Source organism: Anopheles moucheti, chromosome 3 (genome assembly GCF_943734755.1).
Source record: "Anopheles moucheti chromosome 3, idAnoMoucSN_F20_07, whole genome shotgun sequence".
In the NCBI taxonomy this organism is placed as follows: domain Eukaryota; kingdom Metazoa; phylum Arthropoda; class Insecta; order Diptera; family Culicidae; genus Anopheles; species Anopheles moucheti.
Window position 1 is genome coordinate 61,258,859 of NC_069141.1, and position 23,483 is coordinate 61,282,341.

At 44.7% G+C, this 23,483-nt stretch overlaps 2 protein-coding genes across 2 annotated transcripts; both read left to right on the forward strand.

The window, feature by feature from the left end:
* Positions 1–39: 39 nt before the first annotated feature.
* Positions 40–5,047, forward strand: LOC128302365 (gamma-soluble NSF attachment protein-like). Its single transcript, XM_053039176.1, has 6 exons — positions 40–379; positions 473–540; positions 616–926; positions 995–1,270; positions 1,334–1,528; positions 1,616–5,047. Exons 1-6 carry the CDS (start codon positions 327–329, stop codon positions 1,676–1,678), a joined length of 966 nt encoding a protein of 321 aa, XP_052895136.1. The 5' UTR covers positions 40–326; the 3' UTR covers positions 1,679–5,047.
* A 704-nt stretch (positions 5,048–5,751) lies between these two features.
* On the forward strand, positions 5,752–23,293 carry LOC128301988 (uncharacterized). The gene is made up of 6 exons (XM_053038683.1): positions 5,752–5,763; positions 16,114–16,575; positions 16,733–17,004; positions 18,860–19,026; positions 19,096–19,158; positions 19,236–23,293. Exons 2-6 carry the CDS (start codon positions 16,181–16,183, stop codon positions 22,035–22,037), a joined length of 3,699 nt encoding a protein of 1,232 aa, XP_052894643.1. The 5' UTR covers positions 5,752–5,763; positions 16,114–16,180; the 3' UTR covers positions 22,038–23,293.
* The last annotated feature ends 190 nt before the right edge of the window (positions 23,294–23,483 follow it).

Sequence of the window (23,483 nt, forward strand, 5' to 3'; positions counted from 1 at the left end):
ACCCAAGGCGTGTGAGCTGTCAGTGCGGGAAGTGAAGAAAAATTTTATATCAATAAATTCGATTGTCTTTTTTTTGTGGGACTTTCTCAGTGATCTCTCGATAATTTGGGGTGTTTTCGGTGCAAATAATCAGCCGTCCATCGTACTGTTGCGCCAACCGTTGTGCTACGTGTGCGTAATTCTGTGCAATCGCTTTTCACACAGTCCGGAAGTATCCACTGGGCTGGGGGTGGGTTTAGAGAAAACAGTACCAACAGTAGCAATAATCTTGCATTGGACTCTGCGTTATCAAATCATCTCATTGATCCCGGAATTGAGGTGCAGGCATGTCGAGCAAAATTGAAGAAGCTCAGGAACATATCCGACAAGCTGAAAAATGGTACATCCAATGCGATGATGAAGCGCTTTCACAGACGATGTTGATTTATGTGTTGTTTTATTCATCTTTATTTTTATCCACAATTTCCGCTAGCTTGAAGACATCGCTGCTGAAATGGAGACCAGATTACGATAATGCAGCTGAAGAATACAACAAAGCAGGTAAACCATTGCACATTTCATGCGCCGAAGGGTCAAATGTGTTTAACGCATTTTTGCTTGCTTGCTCCGTTTTAGCCACCTGCTTTCGGAACGCAAAGTCGTTGGACCAGTGCCGTGACTGCTTGATGAAATCTTCCGACTGTCATCGCCAGAATCGTGCCCTGTTCCACGCAGCCAAGTGTCTCGATCAAGCTATACTGATATGCAAAGAAATGAATAACCTCGGTGATATACGTAAGCTGGCCGAGCGGTCGTGCAATCTCTACCAGCAACACGGTTCGCCGGAATCGGGTGCGACTGTATTGGACAAGGCGGCAAAGATACTGGAACAAACGCACCCGGAGGATGCGCTACAGCTGTATAAGGAAGCAGTCGACGTTGTTACGGTGCGTAGACTGCAAGCCGATTTCCGTTGTAAGTTTTGTTTTCTTATATGCGTTTGCATTCCCCATAGATTGAAGACTCGACCCGCCAGGGCGCAGAGTATGCTAGCAAAGTGGCACGAATTATGGTTAAGCTCGGTATGTACGATCAGGCCGCCGATGCTATTAGGCGAGAGATCGGACTGCATCAGCAGGTCGGATCGGATGGTGCCATCGGGCGGCTAGCCGTGGCATTGGTGTTGGTACAGCTTGCCCGTGGGGATTATGTTGCAGCTGAGAAGGCCTTTAAGGAATGGGGTAACTGTTGCGATGCTGCGGAAGTGCAAACCTTGGAATCGTTGCTGCAGGTTAGTGTGTACCATCAATTTTGTGTGGATTTGTTCAAACTTGTCCCTTTCTTGCCACAACAGGCGTATGATGATGAGGATCCAGAACTAGCGCAACGAGCGCTCTCCTCGCCTTTCATCAGGCACATGGATGTAGAGTATGCAAGATTGGCCCGCGATTTACCGCTTCCCAAGGGTGTTTCAATCGCTCCGAAAGCGAATGTCATCGAAAATGCGGCGGCCTCTTATGTCTCCCCTAACAGTGGTGCGTCGGGCGATGTAAGTATACATTGGCAAATGTTTCTTCCATTGTTTCTTTTTTAACACTGTGCTGTGCGCTACACTTATTTGCATTCCATTTGTAAGACTACCGCCAAACCATCGGCTGGTCCGGCTGGTGATGATGAGGACGAGGGTGGCCTGTGTTAGTGTGTAGAGCTACCAACCGTTACCAACTGTCCATCCAGTGGGGTATCCCGTGTAAGCGTTAAAAGTTGTGTGATACTATTGCTTTTATTACAATTATCATTATGATTATCAGTTAAAAGTAGCGGACATATGATAACAATCGTTCCGACCCTGGCAGCCGCAATGCGCCAATGCTTTTCCCAGTATTCTAAAATTCACGGCTTAAATGAAATGGGAGAATGTTAATGGGATGAATTAGGTATGTTTCAGAACGAAGCCATCGGATGTTGTATTTTACTTTCTGAATGTACTATCTATCCTATGTGTGGAAGCAAAATCTGTATGTATTATAATCATGCTCACAATCAACACCGTTCCGCATCGGAGCAAACATCGATACGATGCAGGTGTTTTTCAATTTAGTTGCACGACACAATGTTTACAGTTACGGCAGTTAAACGTTGACACACTTTCGCCTCATTTCGCACATGTGGTTTGCAATAAAATGTGGTATCATTTCGTGAGCATCGGTTGAACTATTCTTACTGGCTAGAGCAGGAAATGTGACTATATAAAACACTACTTAACAACAATTATAAAGTAACGAATCAACACAATGTTATGACAAATGAATTTCCAATTATCTCCCTTCACTAGCTATCTATGTAAGTAAAGCTTCACCGATCCCGACAATGTGTAGTTTCCCAAAGAATGATAAACTTTGCTCCAAAAACAAACAAAAAAACATCATTGCTTGACGTAAGCTGAAAATCAAACAAAAGCGTTACAGTAATAAATTAGAAATTCGATTCAAAACCTTCGATGAAATTATCATTCCAAACTTGACACTATACAGACTGCACCGCACGTCCTGGTACTACCAGTGAACTAAAGAATGTGCCACATAGAATCTGGTGGCATAAGTTGAATTGTTTCTCAATACAGCGTAGACCTGAACTAGAGCACTGAAAGGAAGAAGCTGCAAATGTTTGAGGATTATCACTATTTTTGAAGCTGAATGTAGCTGAATGTGTTTTTGGTATTGGTCAAATGTGACATAGTGTTTAACTACATCATGAAGTGGACCATATCATATTTAGAACGTACTGCTAAACATTTTTTGTTTCTTGGATTTTTATGATCTTTGCAGACCATTCAAGCTTTCTCTGACTTTATTTAATCGCAGTTGGGAACCATTATCATTGGTGTTGGTTGAATCAGATACAGTTTCGTAAATTTGAATATCTAAAAAAATAGAATGAATGACTCTAAATATCTGATATCAACATTTATGAGTCCCGTAAATATTCAAGAATCCTCAAAGATCTATGATTAATTAATGACTTAGGAATTTTCAAAGATTTATCACTTTATTCGGGAACTCTGGAATGTTCGGAGATTCATGGAACTTAAAGGATTCATTATTCTCTGAAATTCCATGAAACTGTGAGAATTCGCGAATGTTTTGTGAATCGACCCATGATTTAAATGATTCTTTAGGGAAGAGTTTATATGAACGACTCTTCTCAAAAGATTTATTAGATACCAAACTTGCAACACAGTCAAATTAGTATGCTGATTGACTCAAAATTTGGTTGGATTAAAAGTGTGTAATCATGTTCTTGTTTGTGATTCATACGAGCATCTTTTGGCCACAACTATAGGATCTTGTAAAAACATTTTCCCTACAGCTGTGACTTCAGTTCGTTAACGTTCGGCAATATTTCAAAACGCCATTTTGGAATTTTTCTCTGATTTCAAGTCTTAATACCATGCGAAATAAGTGCAATTGTCAACAAAATTTACCACCGGATTCTATGTCGTGCTTTATTTAGTATACGCAATTAAACACAAAAGAAAAAAGAAATAAAACACATGGATAAACGATTAGTAAGGCGCATTTAAGGTAAATGTTACAAAACAAGCCTATAACAAAAAACAAAAAACAGCATGGACTTCGTGTGTGAAAGCTAAAAATTAGCAGCAAAACGTAAAACCATATAAGACAAAAAGAACACAGAACAGAACATTAATAGCAACAAAAAGTATCTCGAGAACATCCCCTCCAGTCTCTAGCGTACTTCACATTGGATGGAGTTTATCAATTATAACTAATAGATAGAGCAATCGATGGATGTACTGCAAAACCACGCGACACTGATGATCGTGTACCGTGTGTACGTGTGTGTGTGTTATCTTGCTGTAGATGAAATGTTTATGAGCAAATTGAAACTAAACAAAAAAGAACATAACCCAACGGCAAAACATTACAAAAAGAACAAAAAAAAAAAACGGTTGATAGACGCTATTCCTCGTTCGGGAATTATATTAGTTGGAGAGGGGTGAAAGATTAAAAATGGTAACAAAACACTGGGCTAGTGAACACACATGATTTAAAAGATAGAAAACAGAGAAAAAAAAAACTTTCGTACAATTACATAAAAGCATGACATGGAAGAGAACAGATATATCCGCGAGTGCTGCTGTAACGATAGAAGATATAATTTACCATTTGGCTCGACCTGCCTACAGACAAATGTTGAGAACCTAACGAAACACATAATTATTCTTCTTGTTGTTAAGAATTATTCGTTACAATGGTTTATAATGTTAAAATTTATGTTTTCAAAAAAGTTTATTACTTGTTTTTATTTCATGGAGTTTTGTGTTCATATGTTATGATTCATACTTCTTTCCAGTGGATATCTGTTGTTAAAGTGTTATATTTATTCTATTGGGTGGTTCAATTGGACTTACCCACATTTTTTGCAATATTAATTTAGTATTTGCACAGGCATGGTGTTCATCATACGAATGACGATAATAAAAACAGAAAACAATGGAAATAGAGCAATTCCAACTTAGAGCACTATTGCGACGATAAACAACGATAATCAGACAAGAAAGCTATCGGCAGGTCAGATTGCAGCTATTTGAACCTACTTAAACTGTAAAATGATTTAACGTATAGAAGCAGTAGCGCCAACAGAAAAGTGTATTCTCGTTATGCATTATGCAGTTGTCAGCTTACGGTGCGTTGTAAAGAAGAAAAAAGTAAGAAAATACTTATATCAACATAAATCACACTCGACATCCTATATCCGGCGATGTAAAGGTAGAGGATTGCAACGGGGAAAGATCAATTGAAACTATTATCAGCATTTGACACAGTATACAGTACTAGCACACAGTGTGGCTTCGGTTGAAAATTCAATAATGATAAGACAAATTTTATTCCAAAAAAATAAAACAAAATTGAAAAAAAAGGTTGATCACCAGCAACACCGAAGTTTTGAGGGGGTGCGAAAAATTGAAAGGAATATAAAAAAAAACACAACAACCCAAGTTTAATCATACCTTAGTGTGTAAGCAGATAGAATCAATCCGCTCCTGGGTCAAATGGAAAGAATAAAAGCAAACCTTATGCGCGTAATATTGTTGACTAACAACGGTTTGACGGTTTTACTCTGTATTGATTTTATTAAACGTGTAATTAGTTATTAGTGACTGTATAGTAAAAGATTTATCTTCTTGAGTCGATGATATCCTCTTACCCTTACTACGACCGATAGAGGATCTTCAGTCCGTAGAAAGTAAGGTATAAGTACAAGTAAGGCCATATTTAAATATCTTCCATGCTAAGTTCCAACCTGTTGTACGGGTTCTAGGGTTTATACCTCATCTTTTACTCGTTTTACATCTTATACTCGTTATGTTGCGTTTGAAAGAACTTCAGGGGATCATTAATCCTCTCTCGAATTATCCGGCTAACGCATTTCGGACCCGCAGCACGTCGTTAGCTTCCTTGCACTAATGCAGGGGTTGGAAAACTATTTTTTAAAGACAAATTGCAAAATTTTAGAAAATTTTATATTAGCTATTTACTTTTAGGATCAAATTTTCGTTTGGGTTTCTGCTTCATTTTTTTATTTATTTTACTTCATATGTAATTAATCATTTATTTATTTATTTATTTACTGATTTATTTATTGATTTATTTACTTAATTAATTATCAATTCTAGGACAGATTTCCTGCTTCTTGTAAGTCTTGCGTGCCGCTTGCTTCTGGCTCGAGCAACATATGAAACTCGCAGAGTAATACGAAGTAAGTAGTTTTTTAAATTACAATATGTTGTAAGCATTCTATGTAAACATAGCTTTCAAGAGAAAATAGCAAGAAGTTTTCTATAATTTTTTATCACGTTTAGAAATTCTATTCGAACTTGTTTAACATACTGTATTACGTCGAAATCATGTTCAACATCGAGTTTTCATCAATTGGCTGTACGGTGAACCCTGTCCAGGCCGACTTACTTTAATCTTTGCCGAAATTGAAATCCTTCCTATTTACTGCACTGTCAAAAAGAGACTTTGCGGAAAGGTCAGTCACGCATGAGGTATCAAATTACCTACATTGACCGCGATCCAAGACCCATAAGGAACCGTAAAGCAATGGTCCAGCTTCGTGTGTACGAAGAAGCGCTGCATGCAGAAGCTGTGGACCAAGAAAAAGATCACTAATCCCAATCTTCGCAGAGCGTCGCACGGGAACTGGATCATCTTTTCGATTAGTTTTGGAAATGGGCGGGAGAAAATCTGTGCATTGGATGACCTTTTTGTGGCTAGCGAAAAGCTACCTTCCATTTAGCAAAGGAAATTAGTTGTCAAGTTCGCCCAGTTAATGGCAGCTTAGATGAGCTACCAGATTCGAGTGGCTATCGATCTAATTATGTGATCATTAATCAGCTCGAATGTGCTGTGGAACGTAAATGGAAACGTATCCAGCAACCAACATCCATTAAGTACAAAGCTGTGTGAAAACTTTCGCTTGCCACAGTTTTATTTTGTGCCGCCGGGAGTTTGTTCTACACAGCAATACTGAAGAGAATCCGGCTGTTCCTGCCAGAGCGACTGCTAAGCACTCGTTTTAACAAGAGGTAACATTAACCCAACTTTGCATATACACTGCGAACGTACCAGGGTCTCCAAAGTTCTGGTACTCGTTCATAAACATCATTCCTAACCGGTACCAACGGAAGTAAGATTGAATGAAATTGCGTTGAAAAAACTTCATCAACGCAAAAAAAAAACATTCCCATTGATCCGCGTGGTGGTCCTGTGGAGGAAAAATCTATCTTCTATCTCCTTTTGCCTACACCACACTCAGTCACTCAGTGTGGGGTTTGTGTTTCGTTCCCAATTATGCGCTGAAAGGCCGGCAGAAGAACGAAGATATATAATAAAATGTACAGGTGAAGACGGATTTGCGGGGATTTCAAGAACAACTACAACAACAGAGAGCAAAAGTATTGTAAACTCCTTATGCAAACGCGCTCAATGCGAGCAAGTCGAGAAGAAGCATGGATTACGAAAGTGAGGCATCTCGAAAAATGGGCCGTAAAGGAACACGAGCCTCAGGGCGGTAAATGGATAGGATGTTGAGAACTGTAACTGATGGGTAGTTGCGGACGGAAAGATGGTGGTGGATTACGAAGGAACTTGAGAAAAGAGTAGAATGTAAGAAAAGAGAGGAAAATAAAATACGGTTTCATCACCTACTTCAGCAGCATCGTGGCAGAAAACTTAATAGAAAGACGATTCCCTATCTCCCTAGTGTTGGTCTGTAGTGAAGATAACTTTATTAATAATTTTGTAATGTAAATAATTTAAATCAAGCTCGATCCTACGATCATAATGACACGATGATCGATTTACATAATGCCATCCTTTTTTCCTTTACCGGTAAATCTTGAACCTAATCCTTCCACCGATCATTCGTATCGTGGGTCTTTCGATACCCAAATTGATCATCATCAGCACCAGCTAACAACCTCGGTCAACTCGATACCACGCATGCACGATCAAAAACGATTTGCCGACTTGTGTTTTTCCCTCTCTGTAAGGTTTGCTGTTGAATGGCTCCAAGATGTGGACAATTTAGGCAACTTCTTTTGCGCGACGGAGTTGTGCAGTGATGGAAACGGGGAGAAAGGTTGGTAAAGTGAAACGATCGATGGTTAATCGTTTTACGTAGATCCTGGTGATCACGAAATGAAAATGAGATAAAAAGTGCGTAGCATGAGAGAGAGAGAGAGAAAGAGAGAGGGGGGGGGGGGGATAAGGAAAGGATACAGGGTTCGTAAAATTGAAAAACTATAAATATTTTAGTTTAAATTATAAACGTACACTTCCCTGAAGCGGAAGTAGACAAAGATTGGAATGCTCTTTAAAGTTACAATGGACATGATCCAGGACTTACTTGTGAGAAGTGTTGCTACTTTCATAAGCTTTAAGTTTTAATCGAAACAAGAGGAAACAAACCGATTAATTTGTGTTTCACAATTTGCTTTTGCCATTTCCAATCCAATTCCAATTCAACTTCAATTGGAAGTTTTATTCAATATTTCAGATATTATTTCTTTTCCCAATGGGTAAACACTTTAATGGGCAGTTTCTTTTATTTGCTCGTATGCTCGTTGAATTCATTTTCCGGTTGGTCATATAAAAATGTTAAATAAATCAGATACAGCTGATAGAATTCATCAACGTGAATAGTTGATCTGCGACACTTTACTTAACAAACTCATTAGTATATTGGGTCTGTATGTCTACAAAAAATCTCCCAAACAATTCTAGACGGCAATGATCGTTCGTTTTGCATAGATTATCATCAAATACATCACTACTTGACAATCCCTGAATGTTGAGGATCGTTTGCAAATTTCCAAGAGAACGATCACGGTCGCTCTCCCTCTCTCGCACACCCTTTTGCTCAGTGTCTTGCTCGGAGCATAATGAATGTAGCTTTAAGGGTGAGTAGAGTGTGCACGTGTGTTGGTGTATGCTACGGGTCCATTCTACACCCGCAGCATGCGAGAAAGCGAATCGGCACCATATAATCATAATGTGTAAAATACGACAAAAAGATGCTTTGGGTGTGTGTGTATGTGTGGGTAAGAACAAGAAAGAGAAGCAACAAGAGAGAGAGAGAGCGGAGATGCCGTTTTGGAATGTTTTATGCGATGAAGTGTGTTTGTTTCAAAAAACCAGTTTTCAGTTGAAAAAGTGCGCGTGCTTCGATCGGGCCGATTCTGTTACTTCCCGGGGTGTGTAAAGCCGTGTGGTGCTGTGCTGCAGGTCTCTACTCACAGAAAAGAGGCTAGAAACCACAGAAAAGAGGTATAGCACCATAATCCTGAGACACCCAGCGACTAGCTCCAGCGCGTTGGTGGTGTGTAATGTGTCTTTCCTGCGTGGAGTTGCAATATTGTGAGTGAATGTTCAAAAGATATTTGTATGAAGTATTGCAAAAAAAAGGAAAAAAACAAACCGACCGTCAATATTCCCTCCCAATTCTAACATCTGGCAAAATAGCAGCTTGTGTTCTTGGTCACAACGGCAGCCTGCAATTGATGGCGCTGCCAATTGCGTGGGGTGTTGTGCGATTTCTTAAGTGATCTGAGTGCAGCGCTGGTTCAGCAAATGTGTGCGTTTCGTAGCTTAATTAAGCTGCACAAAGCTGCATCGAAATCGCCGTACCTAGTCGAGAAACGTCCAGTGGAATTCGTGTAACATTGTTCTCGTTCTCAATTAAATCAGCTAATTAAGGGAAGTGTGGTGTCATGTCCATAAACTAATAGTTGGCACACCGGTCCGGACGGTCCAGGGCGATACCGTTAGCGGCTATTAACTGGACCAGTTCTCTTCCACCGGAGAACTCCCGGTGCTAATCGGCGCTCATCTTTCACTGCCCCTATTCAGTGAAAGTCGTAGAATGTTAAATGAAACGATTCCTGATCTTTCACACGATCGTACGGCTTCAATTTCATAACCGTCAACCCGCGTTGTGGTGTGTGGCTCCGATGTCGATCGTTTCGATCAAACCAGCACCATTTAGGCAATCGTCGCGTATAAAAGTTTGAGAATCGTGTTGCGTATACCCATTCTCTCCTTATCCTTTCTGCTTTACACCGGACGTCAGGAATGTCAGTCGGTTCAGGCCCACTCAATCATGGTGGATAGCGAACCTATTCCAACCCTATGAGGAAAACACAACAGACACACGAAAAAAAAAAAACAATAAAACACATAACACCCATACCAGCGAGTCGGTAAGTTCGGCATCTTTGTTCAAGCAGCATCTTTCGGTGCCAGAGCTACCTGAGAAACCTTTCAAGCGGATGGACGCTCCGGGCATTTTACAGCATCATTTGTTTGGATGCAGTCAGTTAAAATTTCAAGTGAAAAGGCGCAGTAGAAAGCATTAAAATAGTGATGTCCCCTCGCACAGAATCACATTTCCAAGAAAACGCAAAGTGTACTTGTGGCTCAGTGATGTGACTTACAAGCATGTGTCATCTCCCAGTGATGATCCCGAGTAATGATTGTGATACAGCGATTGTTTAGCATGTGGTTGTCCATTCTCCATTCTCGAAGTGTTCCTTTTCATAAAGCATCCCAAAAGCCAACGCGCAACAGGTCCCTTTTCCACGCATCGCATCCATGGATTGCATTGTGTGCAGTTTTTGGTGAAAGCAAACGCACCGAACGGATAGTCATCGAGAAGTTGACGAAAGTGGGAAATAAAATACTACACACGCCGCAAAAAAAAAACAGGCAAACCCTGAAACAACAAAACAACAGTACAACTCAAAACTCGAACACGGTAAGGATGATGACCCGACGATCGATCGATTCATGTGGGCCGGTTGTCGTCCCTCTCGGGAAGCTGGCCCGGGTGGAATTCCTGTTCCAGCTTTTTTTTTCGCTGCTGCTGCTGCTATTAGTTAACTTACATTTTCGGTGCAGCATGCACATGCCGTTTCGGAATCTGGTTCCCGACGTAACCGGGCTTTGGGACGGGTCCCGCGTGAAGAATGTGCAGTTATTTATTGCATCCAGTGGGACTGGACAGCATCATCTTCAGGTACTTTCAGGCTTTCGGATCGTTTCGGACAACGGTCGGGTCGGGTTCTCGGGGTGTGAGGAAAAGCGATTCCCTTTATTTTTGTGTGATCCTTTTTGTCCCTCTCATTGATTGAGCTTCGGTGATATGCTTTATGTCTACGGCTACATGTGACCCAACCATTATTATTGTGACGATCACGTACAAAATGCACTGCCGGAAGGACACCCGTGAAGTTGACGGGGGTCCGTCCGTCATGGCCTGTCGGTTTTGGATGCTGTACGTGGACGAATAATTTCTACCAAGAGGCACCACTGCTCGGTAAGGCCAACGTGGGAAAGATTACTCACAGGACTGGTTTTTCCCTCGTTGGATGGGTGTTTTATGTGTTGATAAAGTATTTTTCACACCGAAAAATCCGTTACAGTAGTACATTTCGATACGTACATTACGTTAGCAAGAGAGTTATGATTTAAAATAATACTGTCTATTGATTTTCATCAGCAGTCGTTGCAAACATGCAGTCTCAAAGCTTAAGATCGTCTAGAAGTCGCACTATTTCGCTTCTTTATCAACTAAAGTTGAGTCAGCAGAACTAAACCTGCACCGTTCGTTCGGTTAAGTGAACGAACGAACTTCGCTAGTCAAACATCCCCCGGTTGAGCTATCTACATATATAGACAGGTCTATATAAACAGAAGGAGATTGATCGAACTACCCTTCGAATGTCCTGGAACGGTAGGTTAAACGATCGTTATGAGCGAGATATAGTATGAAAGTCATTAGAACGAATGATCTGTACCGTTCGTTCAGTTCTTCTTAAAGAACGAACCGGTTCGCTCAAGTTCAGTTCATGCTCCTGAAGTTTATATCAGCGGTATCAGCAAACATGTAACTACATGGTCAATTCTTCTTACGAAAGCCCGGATTCAGACGGGATTTGATCTTAAACCTGCAGCGTATTAGACCGATCTTTGAATAACCCAAAGTTGCTACACTAAAATCCCTTCCATTAGATCCCTTTGGGAAAATGCAAGACTTATAGATGTACGTTCTCGACGAAATGCTGTCCCTCTGTAAGCCTTCTTCTAGCAAACCTTTTTTTAAAAGTCTCTCGTGCTATCTGCCAGCAATGGTGGTGGAAGTGGCATTTTCACTCATTCTCGTCCGCTCAAATCGGTTCTGTTAATGCGTTGCGATAAGAAAGCTGCCTGGTTGGGTTACATCCGTGGAGAATAAAGCGTCCCTAAAAGGGATCACTTAACGCACAAAAAACCATCTGGCCGTCTGGGTGCGGCGTAAATCAAAACACATGTACCAGATTTGAGCGCATATTTAAAATAGCTGCAACCAGGAAAACAGACTGTCACTGTCTTGGCTGCCGGTCACACACGCCCTAAATGAATCGGAAAATTAACCGTAAAAATTAGAGCGTGCAGCGCGCACTGGTCGGGTGCATGTCGGGGTGGAAAATTTTAATTATTAAAAGTCTGCACGATGGCCCCGCAAGGTAGCAGCGGGTTAGAAATGTTTGCAAGTTTGAATGTGTGCAGAGAACGGTCTTGCTGCTGATCGACGTTGGTCGTCATATAAAAACCACAAATTAAAGGCTGCTTGATGCCATTATGGATAAGAGCGGTGGAAAACAATTCCTAAATGGGCGGCATAACCAGCATATGACCGGCAGGGGGAACGATTGCCGATGAAGATATGATGCGTCAGTTATGCTACCTGTAATGATGATCATTACGTGGGGAGCCGTTGCGTGCCGTGCACCCCGATGTCCTTCAGATGCAGAGGATATCTTCGAGTTCGTTTTGTTTGCCACCAACAAGCAGCTGGTCTTGGTTTGTTTTGTTACGATATTTGAATGAAAAACCACACATTATTCGCAATCGTTTTCCCTCCTTTTTTTTTGGTGGAGTTAGTTTGCAATAGCTGCATGCGACTGTTCTATCGCATCCCGAGAACTCTACGCTACTTAACTGCAGAATTGCAGTTAATGACCACAACAATTGTGGCATGTTGTGGTTGATTTTCCTGTGGTTGCACCCCCTAGTAGTACGACGTTGTGTGAAATTAGTGCAGGGTTTTTTTTTAAATTAATTTCCCACCAGCACATTGTTGCGAGTAGCCGTCATTACACCTCCATTTTCGGAACTGTCTCGCTGGACTGGTGTGTGTGTTTTTTTCCTCTGCCAGAGTTAGCGAGTTCTTAACTTACATAACGAGACCGAGAATACCGGGAGCGTAATTACCGATCAGAACTGTTAGTCCCGTCGGATAATGAGCGATATAAAAAAATCCACTTCTGCATCACACTTTACACCCAGACGAGGTGTCCGTAGTCGCCACCCGGTTTGATAGGTCGCGGCACTTCCTTCATCCAGGTTCTGCAACGGCCCATGAGCGCTGGGGTGAGTGTGGTGGGCCGTGAATGCTCGGGTGCGTTTGAGCCGTCGTGCCAACACGCAGACGCAGCGTGGAACGTGCAGGAACGTCACATTTAAATATGAAAATAATTCCAAGCGAAGAGTGCGATCGTACTCGATCGCGGGTGGGCACCACACGACGCATTGGGGGAAGGGTGGTTCGTATGTGCAGTGGAGCAAATCATACCGTGCACATTGGTTGTTTGTTGCACGAGAAGATCTTTGGGCAACTTAGTCCTACACCGAGTTGCAATAAATGTTTTTTTAGAAAGATGAAAATATATGACGCGCTCGTCTAAGTTTGGTGTCGAAATTCGTAAAAAAACCCTCAAATTTCTTATATGTTTTATTGCAAATTTTGTAAACTCGTTGCATTACACACCTGGAACCACTATTAACGTCTCAGGGCACTTTCCAAGACCTCCTGCATTTGTTGGCGAAAAGAGATCTCGTTCTTTGCGCCTTGTTTTGCGTCTCCAACCTGCGCAGCAGAAGCAACAGAGGAGGAAGATTCATCGGGCCAGTTGCAGTTGCTCGCTATGCTTCGGATTTTAACGGTGCGAGTCACCAGCCGTTTTTTTGATGGATGGCAGGAAGCCGGTTTGTTAAATTACCACAACAAACGTTACGCATTGTAGATGCATGTGGATGCGCTCTTGATGCGTTCGTTCGTTGGCCTCATGGTGATTCTTGCTTCAGACCGGGAGATTTGTAAATCTGAGAAGAATTGTCACAGCAAAAGTTAGATGCTTGATATTGAGTATTTTTTGGTGAGCACTTCCAAAAACAATCCCTACGCCAATACGAGAAAGATTAAATTAAATTTCGTTCATGTTGTCAATTTCCTTAAAAAAAATTCTTTTTGTTAGTTATTTGCATCGTAATCATCTTTTAGACATTCAAAGCAAAGTATTGCAAACACTGCAGCCGGGACACGGCTCGAAAAAGGTTCTACATCCCTGGATATGGTCTACGATCGCCCCGAGAGTGGCAGCTCGGCGGGACACCCGTTATGATTATGTTTTCTGCAAGCGAACACACGGTGTGTGCCATGATCAGCTTGATTTATTTGTCGCCGATAGGGCCATCTTCGCATGCCTTCGCTCTCTACCCCGATGGGAAAAATGCAGCGATGACGGATCGTAAACATTAGGGAAGCTGTTTTTTAATACGTGTTTAAAAGGTGCTTATCAGTCTGTCCGTTTTTGAACATAATCCGACAATTGGCGGAGCATTTAGCTACCAGGCTGATAACAGCTGCTAATTTATGGAACCGTGACGAAATGGTCTACCAAAAAGCGTTTGACACATTTTTTCCGCAAAGTCGCAAAACGTGGACAAACAAAGAATGGCAGTCTCGACGAACATACATTCCTTGTTTGTGTTACAGTTTTTTTGTGTATTCAACGAAATAAATTACCGTCTGTTTGTTAATTGGCAGCGCATAAAATACTGCCTTTAACCATCCAGATGCAATTAAAATGGACATTAAAGTGCAACAATGGACAATTGAAATTTTGTAGCCCCCCAGCAACAAGAAAACCCGACGTAAAACTGTCACCATGAATGCATGATAAATGATGACAAAAGTTTTGCAGGAAACACGTTAACATCACATCAAACAGGAATGGGAATGGTCCACAATAAGGTGAAGTGTAAAAAATTCTTCAGGGTACGTGGTTGAAGGTATTTCACAGCATGAAGATGGCATCTTTTTTTGGAGAAAGATCTTTCGTCACGAATGCAATAGACTTTGCGGTTATTCCATTTACTTTAGAAACGGTATTTACTTTAAGTTAAACATAGTTTTACTAAGTTTTTGTTGTTGATTGAATTATCCGCTCTTTCGTCAACGGGGTTTAAACTTCCCTCGCCCGCAAGCGACCATTGCAACATTTCATCGCGATCGGTTTCGCTGTACAGATCAAGTTCGATCTTCTTCTCATCACCGCACGGTCAACGTCCATCCGGATCAACGTGTTGGTCGATGGCCGTGAGCCGGATGATGGTAATTTTCATCGTGCATCGAGTACTTGGTTCGGGGATTGCCGCTTCGGAACCTGAACCTTTCCAGTTTTCCTCGGCAGGACAGACACCTCCAATGTCGGCATGCAAGGGCACACCTCGGTATAATTATGTACCTGTTACACACGGCACATTGGCACGCTATTGATGATCAGCGATCGGAAAGCTGTCCTGTGAAATAGCGCTTAACAATGTGTTGTACCTTGCGACCGCATTCGGCATCTATAAAACACTCCACAAGTAAAAGAGTCTTTAACGCCGTCTATAAGCACTGGTCGGATGTTGTTCAGCTGAAAATGGACGGAATGGCGCATGAAGTTTTGGGCAATAGTCTGCAAGGGGTCTCATGCTTCTGGCAATGTATTTCTCTGCCGTTCCTCTCCAGTGTAGCAGACACCTGACGGAAAGGAAAGGTTACCCAGGACACAATAAACATTGGACATAGGGACGCCCTTTTACACTGAACCCGTACCAAATAACTTACAACTGATTGCTATCTGGGCTACCTGTGGAACAAGAGATATAGCAGTTCCGTCACGTTCAGTTTCCAGGTAGCTCAAGGGCTAAGCTTTTAATTACCAGGGGTTCCTAAATTTCCGCTCAGAGTGGACCTACAAATATGCTGTACGCAAGCCGACAAGCAGTGCAAAAGGTGCCAAAAACAGATTTTAACAAATAAGCTGTTGTGAACCTTCCCTTGCACTATGTTTCGAGATGTTTTTACGGGTTCTCATTCATGAACCAAGCATTGAGCGATCAAGAAACTCACCTCCAATAGCGACGATTTGGGAACTTTACAGTAAAATGGAACGATCGTACAACGAAACTGCCATGCACTTTGGATACACGGTCCAACAACAAGGCGTCGATCCGGTGCCCTTTACCCGCCACGTTTCGCTCTTTTGCAAATGACCCCACGGTTGGAAAGGGGTCACCTAAAAGGCAGGCTGTGTAGCCACAATGTTCGTTCCATAGCGTTGCATAATTCCGCTTCCTCGGTAGTTGTTCGTCCGATCGGTGTCGTGAGTTGAATTTTGGCTGCTTTTTTTTTAATTATATGCCCCGTTCACATTTCTATCCCCAACGGCTTCAGGTCTTTGGTGAAGGGTCTCTCTTTGTCCCGATGTGCCGTGTAAAGCGAGCGTAGCTCTAGACGCACGATGACGGTACAGCAACAGCCGAACAGTCATGGCGGGGACGCGTTGCAACCACCGCAGGGTCAACCGCATCGTTATCATCTGCATCATGATCCGGCGTACAACATCACCACTGCCGAGGCGGATCTCGATTACACCAGTGACAACAGTGTAGCGGTACTGCAGCAGCAGCAGCAGCAGCAGCAACACCATCCATCAGCGGGTCATCATCATCTCGCTCACCATCATCAACAGCAGCAGCAGCTTCATCATCACCACTACATGCCATCGAGCTCCAGTTCCTGTGATAATACCAAACAACCGACCCGTCTCGGCGGTAACTCCAGTGCCGGTGGTTCCTGCGACGAGAATACTTCAAACGTGTTGGACGTAAATATGGACTCCAAGAAGATTTCACTGTAAGTCACACGTGCATCAGCTCGCCCGATCCGTGATCGCGGTTGTTTGATTGATTTCCGTTTGCCTTTCTTCACATTCGCTTACACACACACACACACACTCAACTTTCCCCCTCCTTATTAAACCGTACTCTACCTTTTGCCTTCGTTTCTGTAGTGCTCACAATGGCTCAAGACTGAACTCACCGGTTCGCTTCGGTGACGAGCGGAAGTATGGGAACAATCACAACCATCATGCGCACCATCATCATCACCATCATCACCATGGGCACGGTGGCCATCACAGTCATCACATCGAGGTGTACAGCGACGGTACGGCCGGTATGGACATCAGCAAGCTGGAGGAGGAAATATCTGAAGACGACCGGGGGCCACCGTTACCGCCACGACCCGCACCGAGAACCCGCACCGCACAACGCATGGAAACGGGTAAGCGAGGAAGTCACCCGGCTGGTACCGGGAATGACTCGGCAGTAGTTTAGGAAGTAGGATAATTTGAAACAATTTCGCCCTCCCTTGCTATGCTGTGCCCTTACCATATTGACGAGCTGCCCACGGTACCTGAACAACTGTGGTAGATCGCGGGAATTGATAGTTGTCCGCTGATGGAGAAGTTCCAAGTTAAGGTCGGATGTAACGAATCGAACGCGACCATGAAATTGAAAACGAAGGTGTTTAACTAAGAGGTCTAGGAATATACGGCGTGTCTGGAATTAGGATGGATGTTGTAGAAAGTTTTCTGGAACTCTGCTAAAAGGACTTTTTCGGTTCATCCTTTTGCGTTCGGAGTACTTTTCTAATTCTCAAAAAAGAGTTCTTTTACCAAAAAGGTGTAGAGTCGTCTACCAGTCATATGTCTCCAGGACTCCAGGAGATATTTATGACAGGACTTTGTGCCATAAGTTCCTCAACGCATTCCCTAACTGCCATTTTGAAGCTGTTAAACCCTTCGATGCGTTATGAATGTGCAACGCGTGACTCTGTGTTCGCCAGGACATTGTTCGGCACGTGACGGGCGGATCCTGCGCACTGTCCGTCCTGCGAAATCGGCGAAGTATCTCCACCCCAAAACCCGCGCCCAAACAATTGCATCTCTCTCTAACCTTTGCCACGGTGCCCAGAGGTGCATTGGTATGCTTTAGAGTGTGAAGAAGCGCTGTTTGTATGAAATGCCACAGCATCCATCGTGGTTGGCAAATGTTGTAGGACGCGGGAACTACGCAAGTACGAAGAACGAGTCAGCAAACTCATTTCGCCTGTCAAAAGTTTGGTGAACTGTGCATGTGTGTAGTTTGGTTTTGCGTGTGGGGTAGCAGCCAGTGCGCCTTTGCGCGGAAAGGAAGTAAACAGTTTTTATTGGCAACTGGCTTTCTAAAGTTCGAACTTTTGTGGCAGAGCCTGGCACTTCACCCTACGCGTGAAGCAGTGCTGAAGTTCGGTGTGGCTGGCCAGTGCCATCCATGAGTAGTGCACGAAACGAATCCCTGCAACGTGTGAATACACGATGATTCTTCAACGTCGTGGGTGTTCCAGTGTCCTTTAGACAGGGGCGAAACACAGGGTGCGGACCGTGTTTCGACACACAGAGCCAGTTTGGCAGTGAAAGGGAGTAAAATGTGTTTCATGTTGTGACACCCAACGTGAAAAGGCACTGCTCAAGGAAGAAAATTCATGTCCATGCTGCTGTTCGATAAGGCAGAGACATGATTTTTGTATAACACAACAATGTGCGCCTGCAGCAACAACAGCCTCAGTACAATAAACAACGCGGATTACTTGAGATACGAAGCAAACGGTTCTCCCCACAGCTAGTGTGATAGTTGCCCGCCATAGATAACAGATAGTACAACATCCAGCAACAATAGTAGTCTTATGTAGTGTGTAGTATTTCGTGTCTTTACGAGACTCCTTCTTTCGCGACCTGGTACGCAGTGGAACAAATGTTTGACGTTAAGAGTTTACACACTAATCCGATAAGCGGATCATAGAAGGCATTGAGAGTGTGAGGTGGTGGTACTACTGCTAGGTGGAGTCACTCGTTTGAAGTTTTGTGCTGATTGTCGTGCCACCGTTAAACACGCTCCCACCATGCACGGGTACCCGTTTATGCAGGTTGTCCAGTATAGTGTGCCAACGTGCACCTGGGCCCCACCACCGGTGGAACCACCGCGTCCACCATCAGCAACAGCGGGTTAATATTCTGATGCTAAACTTTGCCTCTCATCACTATGAATGAATGGTTTGAAAACTGACAGTTCTGACGTTCTACTCTCATTTCCGACAGCTTCCTCAACATCCGGCGTACGGAAGTACGTCATCTGGTGTCTGATATGTGGCGGCATCTCCAGTCTGCTCGGCATACTCTTTCTGGGCATTTACTTCCTGCTTCGTTCGTACACCAGCACCGTGGGTTACTTCGAAACTGTGCCAACGTTCGTGCCTGCTACCCTGGTGAGACACAGTTCTCCATTCCGGTGACGTGATTAGGAGGTTCTAAATTATCTTTTTTCTTTGTTCTAGCTCATGCTGACGGGTATCTGTATAATGAGTCTTGCGAGGCGACGTAACCGGTACAGCTACTTGGTACGTAACACTGAACAGAGCTCTTCCTTCACAGGGACGATTAGTATTAATACAAATACGTCACGCTATCTCCATAGATCAAATTGTCCGGGGCGTGTGGACTTGCGTCGGCACTTACCTGCGCCTTGGTCACAGTGACAACGACCGTCCTGCACATGAGTCGTCTGCAGGTGCTGCGCGAGTGCGAGTACACACAGAAAACACGTACCTGTACCTGCTATTCCGTGACCGCTGACAAGCAGACGGAAACCGGCGTGGACGACAGTGTGCGGTTCGTGTTCGATTCTACGTCGGACTGTGGTGTCGTGCACGGTGCACTGTACTCGTGTCTGCGTGCCGTGTTCGGTCTCTCCGTGGCTGGGGTGCTAGTGGCCGTGTTCAGCTGTATGCTCGTGTACCAGCTGTTGAGCCACGAGCGGAAAAAGATGTACTGGGAGCAGCTGGAGCTGCGGTGCCGTTCGCTTTATTCTGGCCAGCAGGGTCCGTCAGCGGTGTTGCCTGCTGGGCCGGGAATGCTGGGCAGTGGGACCAGCGCAGGGATAGGCAGTGCCGGACGTGCAGGCAATTGTCGGTGCTGCGAGCAGTGCCATGCGCATCGGAACGTGCTACCCTCAGCATACCCGTGGGAAGGTGACAATCGTTTCTGGACGCCGGGACAGGCCGGTAACTTCTACTCACCCAATCCGGGTGGTGAGGAACCGGGCACGGGTGGTCGCTTGAACGCGAGTGGAAGACGCATGCCGGGATGGAGCTGGCCACGAATGCCCTGGCAGCGGAGTGATGCATCTCAGCGGTTGTCGCCGCACAGTCCCGACTCGCAGTACGGGTTCTCGAATCGGGCTGGCGTGTCAACGATGGTACCGGGTGCTGGTACGCTTCTGGGCGATCCCGCACAGCCGCGCTACAATGTGATCGACCAGCAGTACGGTATCTGGGGACCACCGCCACCGTACAGTGATCCAAACAGTCCGGCCCGGCGTGGACGTTATCAGTACATACATCCGGCACAGTGCGGCCCACCGTTGATCGATCCGAGCGGTATGTCAGCCCCCGGTTCGTCCATGGTTGGTCCGTCGAATGCGGGAGGAGCCGGTATTGCTATTTTGGAGTGCCATCAACACTCGGTGATGGGTGTGGACGTGCACGGCATACCACAGCAGTACGTCAGCGGCCAAACGACAATGGCGAACGGTTCCGGACAGCAGGCTCTACCTTCCAACTATGGTCGCGGTGGCATGGGCAACGGTATCGTTGGCGGAGGATCGTCCGGTGGTTCCAACGTTGGTGGCAATGGCTCCAATCTTGGCAGTAAAACTAGACAACAAACTGGAGGCTACAAGCAACCTCAAACGAAAGAAAACTACGAGAACACACCGTCGGACAGTGATGGTCCCGGGCGGGATAGATTTTCCAACACGCTACCCTTGCGCAAAGCAAAGAAACGCGTGGAAGCGGGTGCAAAAAGCATTGGACCAGCAAACAACAGCCAACCGACGAGCGGCAGGGTGAATGTACAAAATGTGTTCGGCTCCAATCAGGGTGCACCCGGTTCGCACGAAACATCCGAGAACGAGTACAACGAGCCGATCCTACCGGCCCCCAATGCCGGATCGGATGAGTGTTCTGGGCGGGTAGGATCACCGCACGGTTTGCAAGGCATGCCACACCCGCCGAGAAACCGGCGACAGAAGCTACCCAACGCGGTCGGCATTGAAAACAGTGGCTTCCAGACGGTGGAGGCACTCGAGGCGGAGGCAGCAGCAGCGGTAACGGGTAAGTTGCTGGAACCGACCGAGTCCGAGGTGTACTTTGCAGACGTGAGCAGCTGCTGCAATATGTCCGTGAAGAATGACAACTACTACGAGGATGCCAACCAAAGACGGAAGAAGGAGAAACAGCTGCAACAGGACCCAGCGGACGAGTACATTGCACAACGGTTTGGCAAGCGTGAAACATCGATCCGTAGCCGGCAGCCGTTCCCGCAGACGGTACTCGGGCTGGGAGACAAACCGCAGGTAATGCCCCGATCCTCACTGCTGCCAAAGGATCTCTCCCGCCAGAGCATGTGTTCGATGGATTCGGGCGAACGGACGGACTATACCGATCTGTCACCGGCCACTCCCAGTACAAACTTCCCGTCGATCGGTGCGCCCGCTATCGGTAGCGGGAAGCATCAACAGTCACAGCAAACCTCACCGAACGATGCCAACCACATCCGGCCGGAACACGATGGGCCGACGGGCAGTTGCAACTTTATCGCCTCGTACCCGTACTCCTCAAACGAACAGAGCCAGGAGGCACACCGGCGCTCGACCAAAAATCTGCACGACATCTTCCTGGCACCCGACTCGCAGTACGAGGTAATGAAGGAATTGCATAGATTTAAGTCGACACCACTAACGCTAACACCCTTCGAACCACCTGACGGTGGCCGATCATCATCGTCATGTCAGGACATGCCGGGCCCGTTTCCTCCATCGGTGGCAGCGGCGACGGTGACATCCACGGGTAGCGATCGGACCGATCGTACGGCGGTGGGACAATCGACAAAGCCAAAGTCACCGAAGAATCTCAACATCACGCCAATCAAGCGCCAAAGCCTTGGCACGAACATCAGCTCGATCATCCAGAACTTGAGCGGCAGTGACGTTGGGCTGCTGTATCCAGAGGGTCGCCATCATGGTCCACCGTTCCACCAAAGTGTGCTCGGAGTGGAGGTTTCGTCGTCTGCGCCGACGAGCGGAGATACATCGGGCGCCTCGGTTGGCAACCGTCGACCCGTCCCAGACGTGAACGACAGTGTCAGCAGCAATGAGGACAACGAGGACCATCCGATCGATGGCGAACGGAGACGGAGTGCTGGTGATCGCCGTTTGTGAGACGAAGTGTATGTGTGAGGTACCCTCACAGACTAGTATCATGAAGACCCTCGGGTACGATGCATCCTTTTTGTGTTGCATGCACATTTTCCCCTTCACGTACGTAGATGCACGGTTCCTAGGGCCCTGGTAGGAATGAACGTCGTTAAGGGTAATGATCTTAAAATCGCGATCATCATCGATATTCGTATGTGTCAGCGGTTACTGTAAGCTCTGTAGGTCGTGAGTAGGACGAGTGCTCGCTATAGGATATTCCATAATTCATGGCGTATCGTTCCAACCAGAGATACTCCGCACGCTAATATGTAGAGACCAAACTGTACGGAATTGATGAGAAGACTATTCTACACATCATCATTCGCGAAATCGTTAACGCATAGCTAAATGGTTTGAATTCTAATTTACGCCACATAACTAGAGATAGTGAGAAAGATGCTCTCCTGCAAAAGGGTAATGCAAGTTGATAACCTATCCATCCGGAACTTTCGCGTCCATACCTATGCAACAGTTTCGTCTACCCATTTATGTTATATGTCATTCTGGTGATGTGTCCGGGCAGAAGTAGTTGAAAAGCGAATTTAACCTCAAACTAAGAAATGCAAGTCGATACAAGAATCTGAGTCGGTTCGCCTACATGATCTCCTCTATTTTGCGTAGCTTTAAATAATACATTCACCACTCGTGTAAGCGTTCTAGTAGGATGTTTCGTTTCAGCATCCGAATAAATAGCAGGCCAGGGTACCGAGCGGGTTGGACACGTGCTTATGGCCGAAGTTGTCCAGCATTACTTCCACACAGTTCAGTTGCCACTGTCAAAAGGGTGACAATTAATTAGCATTGAGTGTAAATATACTATCCCCAACACTTAGTAGACAAGGCAACGTTACGCGCAAACAAATATAGCACAAATGATTGGGTGAACTTGGCGTGGTTTTAGCATCGCTGTTAATTAGGTAAAGCTTTACGCAAATCATTGTTGTACGGTTTCTTTTTTTCACCCAGAGTTGTCGACGCTAGTTTCGATTTTAATTTGTAAATTAAAGTACTCCTTTATTCGTAAAAAAAACCCGTTCCATCCTGTAGGATTAAATGCATCCGTTAGTTGAAATGTAGTGAAAATATTCTAATCGATGCATGCAAAAAATCGATCAATGTAAAGGGTGAAAACCTGTGGAAAAAAATACGGAAATACTTCGCTCAAATAATAGTAAAACTCAAAGTGGTGTTACAAACATCCATTGCCATGTACAACGGACGAGGATGTTAGAAATATTGGTGATGCGCGAATATCACTAATACATTGATATAGATATTGACAGTAATAAAAGTTAGTTAGTGAGAAACCGTCAACCGAGTAGGTCGTGTTTGTTCTTTCTTCTCCGAGATACCTCCAATCGATCAAGCCAACAGGTTATGGGCCCAGGCAGTAGCTTAAATAAAAATATC